This window comes from Lepeophtheirus salmonis, chromosome 13, assembly GCF_016086655.4.
Source record: "Lepeophtheirus salmonis chromosome 13, UVic_Lsal_1.4, whole genome shotgun sequence".
Classification (NCBI taxonomy): Eukaryota; Metazoa; Arthropoda; class Copepoda; order Siphonostomatoida; family Caligidae; genus Lepeophtheirus; species Lepeophtheirus salmonis.
In genome coordinates, this window is record NC_052143.2 from 13,702,190 (window position 1) to 13,711,143 (window position 8,954).

The following is an 8,954-nucleotide window of genomic DNA, read 5'->3' on the forward strand; positions in this document are numbered from 1 at the left end:
AGTCGTAAAAAATATTGAAAAAGGTGGTATCTGTAAATGATTCAGTAGTATATTACTTTTATCATATTTATTGTTTTAGCCTCAGTTTTGTTGCAAAACCTATATTGAAGGGTTCTTGAATGACGATCAAGTAATATGTTTGTCCAAGAAGGGAAAGAACTCTACAATGAATGGGTCAAGTCCAACAGTTTAAAAAAAAACACTAAAATTAAGGTAAACAAATAAATAGAATGAATGAATTTATGATTCTTTTATACCTTATTTTGAAGCTATGTCCTTTGTTATGAATTTGTAATGGTTTATTACACTTTTCAGATTTGCTTGTGGTTAGTCAGGGTACGAATCTCTTCTTGATCAAGGATTTCCTTTACCCTCGCTGAGGAGACTGCGCAGGGAAAATGAAAGCATTTCATTCGAAAGTCGGTTTTTACATGATGTTTTTGACGTTATAAATAACGACCTTTAGTGAAAAAGAGAAAAATTAGGTACTATTGATGGATGAAATGATGATCAAAAAGTCTAAAGACTATGATCAACGGTTAGACTGTCTAATGGGGTAGATTACTCTTCCAGAGCACACTGGTGAATATGCGACACATATTCTTGTGATCATGCTTGCTGGAATTGCAGGTAGATGGAAGCAAGTTGTTGGTTATTTCTTTACTCCAGATTCAGTTAATGGGTCTGTACTGGGAAAAATTACAAAGGATGTCGTCATAAGAGCTTCTGAAATTGGTCTACGTGTAAGATCAATTACCACGGATATGGGACCATCAAACCATGGAATGTTCCGTGGGTAGGGAGCTAATTTTGGAAGAAAAAATGAAATTGTCAACTTCGTCCCCCATCCAGCAATTCTGGAAGAAAATTTATACTTTCTTTATGATGTTACTCATCTTCTAAAAAATCTTCAAACATCTTTAGTAAACAATATTGAAATTATTTTGCCATCATTTTTTGGGGAAGAAAGACATTTATCAAACCATATTGTTTCTGTAAAGCATCTTCAAAAACTGGTAGAATAAGAAAAAGTTCAGGAATTGAAAATTGTTCCAAAGCTTTCTGAAAGTGTCATAACCCCAGCCACTTTTCAAAAATGAATGTTGCATATATTATGACTTTTTTCCCCATGTAGCAAGTGCGGGCCAGAGATATTCGACAATCCAGAAGTCTGATTGGTCAATCTTATTAAGGACATAATTTATTGATCTGATTTGTTCCTGGTTCAAACTCATGACCTCTCGATCACCGATGATGGCTTTAAGTCATCAAAATCTTGACAAATATAATGAAGCTATTGAGACTTTAAAAAAGGTAATCGAAGTCATTTGTCAATGTCATGTAGGAAAAAAAGGTTATTGGAAGCCATGGCAAACTGGTATCATTTTGTCGACAACTTTCATCCTTCAGTTGCACAAGGAATGAAGGATGTTAATTCATTTTAACTGGAAGATTTACTCAATATGCCGTAGAAAATTTCTTCAGTTTTATTAGGTACGAGAGCCCAACTCCGACATCGTTAGAGGCTCAAAACAATCAAAGAATAGTTGCTTTAAGTCAGTTCATGAAGGAAAGGGGATCTTCCTGTTATACATATGTTGATGGCGAATACATAATCGATTTTTAGATGATTTAAAAGAAAGAAGAAATGAATGTTGTTGTCTGAACAACAAACTGATGTTTTATAAAATATTACAGGCTATATTTTAAACCAAATTAATACATATCGTCTGTTTCTTCGGATTGTCTTAGTTTTGTTATTTTGGACACTAATGATGGTCCGTATTCAAAACTCCTTGATCTAAAAGTCCAATTTTCATGCTGCTGTATCAAGGAAATCTTCAAAAGTATATTCATTGCAGCCGAGAAGCGATTTCGCAACTTTATTAAAACTAAAAAAATTAATGATTTAAAAGATATAACAAAAATCCTGCAAGATATAATTGAAAAAGAAATAACAAATATATCCGTACCAAATTGTCATAATATTAAGACAAAAATTATTAGAAAATATTGCCAAGTTCGCGTTAAGATGTTTGCAAAACTTTCTCAAAAGAGACGAACAGCGGAATGAGGAACAATGTTCGGGCTAGTAAAAGTGCAAGTATGCACGAAATTCTGCAACACATTTTTTGATAATTGGCCACATTTAATTATATGTATACTTTATATTTATTTAAATCAAATTAAATTATTCAATAAAGATAATAATAAAAATATTAACAACTATTTTATAGAAAATAAATATTTTAAATAATGAATTATGGGAGAATAACAACTATGTATATATATATATATATATCAGTCGGTGCAATAGCTGCAAATGATTTGACCTTATTTATTTCCGTTATATTTTTGTTGTCCACAAGTTACCAAGTAAACAGTGTTAATACTAGTGATGGAGGATTAAAAAAACCAATACCGATTTTTTAATATTTTAAATAATAGTTAAAAAAATAACATTTTACTATAAATTTTTAAGAATTCCAATTGATTAAAAGAATCACCTTCCTTTATTTAATGTAAATAATATTTAGATTAAATAAAGGAAGGCAATTGCCCTGCCCGTTGAGTTTCTTCCAGGGTGAGTAATCCCACGCCAAACTTTCCATAGACAAAGTTTGAAAAAGCCAGCTTTCCTAGATCCCCTTTACAAAACTTATTCCCCTAAAATAACAATATCTACACCATCCGCGCCTGTTTAGAACACTTTTGTTCTCATTTAGTTTGTGATCCATTTTTTTCTTCTCATTTTTCGATTATTCTTTATCATAAATCATTTTATTACAATATTTTTAAAATTATAAGACTCAAGTGGCAAATTCACTTGGTCGTTTTTATATCTTGACGATTCAATATATATATATATATTTCATAACTTATAAAAGTAATACATAGTTAAATACCACTAATAAATACTAATACATATGAATCGGAAATTAAACATTATTTTCACGATGCCGATTCCGGAAAAATACCTGATTCTCCCATTCCGATGAGTCGTCCCATCACTAGTTTATAACCCAATAATAAAGTAAGAAAATATACATACTACGAATTTTTCCACGCCCAATTTTCCCAATGCAAGTTTTATAAGCGTCGAGTAATCCCACGGCACACTTTCCCATGGCATTTTTTTTTGACACAGACGAATATTTAGAGTGGTTTCCCTGACGTCATATATTGCATCATAATTTAAGGAGACGCCATCTTGAGGGCTCAAAATTGGTATTTTGACTGCATAAAATAGACAAATTTCCAATAAATTTTAATTAAACTACATCAAATGACTTTATGAAGGGGGGAAAACGACCTTACATCTGCATTTAATACAACTTGATCCAAATGATAAAGACTGATAATTGAATTAAATCAAAGTAATATGTACTAAAAATTTATAAAATGGCTAGATTTCTAGTTCAACACATAAATATGATTGTATAATGATGTAATAAGATATGTTTAATACCCACTTTTCGAAATTGAAAAGTTGCGTAATTATGGTGTAATCTATATCCCCCCCCCACACACACCTTGAATTGGTTCCGGTCCCCCTGGATGATTGAAAAGGTTACTAGGATAACATGATTTTGGATGTTTTATTTCTCAAATCATTTGTTTAAGGATTTCCTGACATATATATTTAAATGTTATACCATTTATCGCTCATAAATTATTCAAATAACATAGAATTATCCACAAGCTTCTATATAATCACACTAACAAAAATACAAATGATATATGTAAATGCAGGCATTGTTTAGAAAGCTCCTTGCCAAATAGTCTCTCTTTCTTCATTTTCTGCAATAATACTTTATTTGTGAATGTGTTTTCTCTATATAGACGGGGAACAAAGGACTCGTATTCCAGGATTAAAATAAAACAAAAATCCAAGGAAAATACTAAGTATTCTTAGAGTTCCATTTTATTTGAGATCGGTGGCTCCGGTACCTTAGATTCCTAAACAAATACCATTGATTTAATCAAAATGTTGATACATATCTATATTCAGGAAAAAAAATCATACTTTGGAATCCTCCTCAAACTTGAATCTGTCCTCAATAGAATTGATTAAGTCGTTTTCTCTTTTAATAATCTCAAAATACTCTCGAACGTTGTCCCTTGGAGTAAACCAAGCCTCATTTCCACTCTTTTTAAACTCATCCAATTCTTGATAATACTTTTTGTTGCTGATCATTTGTTTAGAGTCATATAGAGTCATATAGGATTCGATACACTCTGCGGACTTACGAATATCGTTGTCTATAGAAAAAAAATAATAATACATTTTGATGAAATTGAATGCTAGTTATGGAGAATTTTTGTACACTCACTTTTATAATATGCAAATTGTAGATAATGGAACATGAGTGGAAAAATATCATGGTGAAATTCCCCATCTAAGTTTGCCAATTTTATTAGGCATTGTCGTTTGCATCGAACACAATATGTAAAGTGATCTATTCGAAGAGTGAGAAAAGATTCATATTAGTAGTAAGGTAAAAGAAGCAATTATAATGCCTATTCCATGACCTAGTTATGTGTCATAACAAAGGAACATGAATTGTATATGTATGTATTAGCCTCCTTTCCCTTTACAACAAAGTTTGAGAGCAAAAGGATTAAATTATATACATATATGTGTGTTATGCAGTAAACGTGTTATGGAACATGGTTCTTTTAAATAACCTACATTATATCATACTTACTTGCTACAGATGTCATAAAATCTGGAAACCATCCCATATCAAAGGGTTTTTCACAGCTTAATCGACAGGTCTTCCATGCATCAATGTATTCCAATATTCCAAGTTCAAAATATCGAATCACAGAATCAAAATCCTCCTTTTCATAGGCATCAACTCCATCTCGAAAGGATTTTACGAAATTCTATATATGAGAGGTTTTGAGATAAAATAGGTTAAAATATTCCGGAAAAATATTACATTTCATAGTATAAAGTATGAAAGTACATACTTTGAATATTAAACGTTGTTACCTTTAATCTCGTATCCTTTTATTTTAAAAAAAAAGCAGCACAATTCTTTCCAATTATGGAACTATTATTATCCCATAATTGTAGAAAGTTATACAAAACTTAAAAAGAGCTAATTCTACTTCCAATCAACGTTCAGAACACTGATTAGGAGGGTGGAAAACAGAAAGATCTACAGCTGATAACAAAATAGGCAGTGTATTTTCGTTTGGGTAGGTAACGTGATGATTAGGTCAATGAGATTAGGATTAGACATGGATACCAGAGAAATGGATGATGATCAAGCTTCTAAAACTCAATCAAATTTTCTACTAACTTGATCCATTTGAGTATATAGAATATAATATACTTCAAACATATAAATCTATCATTTTGTATTGAATATTTTTTAGGTAAGGTCACTAAGAGTGATTATTATATTCTTTATAATACTTTATTATTTATATTTTACTTTTATTTATATACTTTATTTAACAAATTTCTTATGCAAATATAATTTAAATAAAAAGATAGATTTCCATTGAACTCCATGGGGCATGAACATTGTTTACTTATATTATTTTGTAAACAAAGCTACAGAGAGTAGCACTGTCTATACAGCTCCCTGAATGATAATATTATTTAATATGTTATTATTCACCGTGAAAAAATTTCTCACCATATTCCATTTTTTTAAACAAATATATTTAATAGAATATTTTTTAACAGAATGGAGGCAGTAAATAATTCAGTTTACATATAATCACATATTAATATTATTTTTATATATTTCTAATTTTGCCAATATCACTGTAAAAAGTATGAATTTTATTTTAATTTCAAAGATTGAAGCAAAATTACTTATAGTAGAAGACTAATATGACTTGATTTCCACAAAACACCAAGCTGCCTTTACATAGTATTAATTTTAGTGACAATGTATATCACGATAAAATAATCATATTGTATTCATGGGTTAAAATCAATACATATTGAATAGAGTCATAAACATAAAACGTATAGAGTGGTGATACTAAACAATAGCAAGGGAAATCCTTTGACGTTGCGACAACAGACGAGAGAAAAAAAATAGTTGACCAAAACAATCGAAAAAAAAGTATTTCCCGAAATAAGCTTACAAAAATTAAAGTATTAGTATAGCCGTTGTTCAAAGTATCGGGTTTAAGAAAAAGAATAAAAAAATAGGTCATTCAATCTATTAATGATCTTAATTTAGAGTCTGTGTGATTCATCTTCTGAATCAAACAATATATTCAAAAAAATTAAATCTATTTCAAAATGTTATGCAGACATAAAATTACATATATCATTTGGGAAGACGTGAAAGCAAAAGGATTCAAGGGACCAAAGTTCGTAGAATACTTAGGAATCTAATTCAATTTAAAAATAAATAATTATTCATTCTTAAATTGAATTATAGTCAGAATAATCTTTCAAATATATTATTGATATTTTGCCGGACTAAATAAGAATAAATATCTATATACTTCATAAATTAATTATCTGGTTAAAAATACTTAATTAACCTATAATACAATAAACATTTTAAAATATGAAAATATGGGAAGCGTTCTCAATGTTTTTAACATAACTAACTACTATAATTGAAATGTTTTGATAAACTATTTGTTTCTTTTTTGATATTGTCAACTACACCATCAGTCTATGTATTCTATCTCTATGAATAAAAGCCTATAGGCATATTTTAAAGGATTTTATCGATGCAAATAGTTAAATTGTTTTCTCCCGTAATCTATAAAACTTATAGAATCGAATTTATATATATATATTTTTTTTCATTTGGCAACATTTCAAGACATGTAATTCATCTTATTGACATTCATTTTATGCCGTTTTTTTGTTGTTGTTTTTTATCTAATATCCAGATTTATATAATAATCCCATTTTCACACAAACAATTAAATAAAGCTTTTTTTTTTTTGTTCATATTAAATGTGAACATGACGTGAGCAAAAGCAATTACTTTATTAAGTCTTATGAAGCCATAGTTTATTCATAAATGGGGAAAAACTAATGTAACATATTATTATTACTATATGGGGATGCTCCTTTATTTCATAGCAACCATGTAAGTATAGTATGGGTTCCATGAATTAATTAAAGAAGCCTCTACCTCCTAGAAATAGATGGAGAATAGCTTTTATACTCATATTACCTTCGTTTCCAAATTGACCAATTCATCATACTTAAGCTTCGGATTCTTTTCAAAATAAAAGTTTAAATTGTCCCTCATAACTTCAGATTCTGGATTCATCTCAAGATTCGTGAAGGCTGCATCAGCTGCATTCTTTGTTTCATTTACCTGAGAAAATCCAAACCATGAGTATCGTTCATGCTCAGATACGAAATTATATATAAATTACCTTGTAATAACATGATTGTAGATAATCATAGGTTAACCTGGTTTCAAAATTTTTTACAATCTCTGGATCTGGATGAGAATTTTGATAAGAGCCCAATTTTTGTCTCTTGCATTTCATCATGCAGTAAGTGCCGTTTATGAGGGTTTCATAGAAATTCATGCTATTCTCATATGTCACTAATGAATATATTGTTGTATGGACCATTTTTAAAAGGGAAAATATATCTTACATAGGGATGAAAAACCTGTGGAAACGGCTGTTGATTCGGTCAAATGATCACACTTATTCCGACATTCCTTCACAATATCTTCATAATGGTCATAAGAACTCAATGCAGCCTTCATGAACTTGATACAATTCCTCCAATCATTTGCCAAATACGAATTTTTACTAATGGCAAAAAGTTCTTCATAACTCTTTTGTTCAATATCATTGGATGATGATACGCTGTTTGTTGAGACGATTAGACACAAAAGTAGAGTACATATACTCTTCATGGTGCTTGATATAATGCTACCCTTTGAATAAATATACTGATTTTTCATTGAAAAAGATGGAACTATGAAGAAAATAAAAACATGTGTCGAGTTTTATTCACAAATGTACATATTGAAACATCTTGTCACATTATGGGGAAGAAGGAGGAACTGAGTGGAAAAAGCTATGTATACAAAAACCCTTCTACAAATTCAAAAAATTATAGATTGCTTCAGTAACTCTATTTTCATAGGGTTTTTACATATGCATATAATTAATACTAAATAAATAGCTTGTAAATAAGTAAAATAGTATTATCCTTATCAACAATAGAAATAAAAAATGAACATATTAGGAAAACCTTCATCTCTCGTATTAGCTGATAATATGATGCAAATATAATTAAATCATTTTGAAAATGCATACATATTAAATTAGTCATGTTGTATTAACTTTGACAATGATTATTAGTTTCTTCAAACACAAATAAGATTCCTTATTAGTGATACTTAATTGGATATCATTTTTGCAGTGCTTCATAATACTTATAGCTATACATATTTATTATTATATAATTATTTGTTATATACATATGAACTAAAAATTGCACAAATGTCAATAATTTCAACTTTATGATTTTACAAATATATTCGCCTGTCTTTTTAAAATAGATTAAGAACTTATGTATACTAACAATGATAAAAGTTTGAATCTTTTAGATTACATATCTCACTGTAATAGTACTTAACGAATTGATAATTAGTTTTTCCCATAAAATCTGATTTTTTTATTATTACACTTTTTACAGGTTTTGGCCAACTTTTGATTAAGAAGTAATGCAGAATTACACTTGAGAGTAAATCTATTTTTCTTAAATGATTAACGCAGATATTTTTAACACTTATTTTTTGTTTTGTTTTTGCACTTGAGACGATTTAATTCATCAAAAAAGCAACGTAAAGCTATTTTTTAAGTGTTTTGTTCAGGGATCAAAAACAACTTGTTTTTGATCTGTTTAAGAGCAAAATGAACTCATTTAAAGAGTGAAATATAGATCATTCATTTCTTTAAAAAATGTTACTTATAAGGGAAGTAGT

General features: G+C 29.2%; 1 protein-coding gene across 1 annotated transcript; it reads right to left on the reverse strand.

Annotated features, from left to right (window-relative positions):
• Positions 1-3,585: 3,585 nt before the first annotated feature.
• On the reverse strand, positions 3,586-8,035 carry LOC121127797 (cartilage-associated protein). Its single transcript, XM_040723316.2, has 7 exons — positions 7,610-8,035; positions 7,381-7,556; positions 7,173-7,319; positions 4,710-4,890; positions 4,335-4,460; positions 4,028-4,263; positions 3,586-3,960 (listed from the first exon to the last, which is right to left on the reverse strand). Exons 1-7 carry the CDS (start codon positions 7,923-7,925, stop codon positions 3,913-3,915), a joined length of 1,230 nt encoding a protein of 409 aa, XP_040579250.1. The 5' UTR covers positions 7,926-8,035; the 3' UTR covers positions 3,586-3,912.
• Between the last annotated feature and the right edge of the window lie 919 nt (positions 8,036-8,954).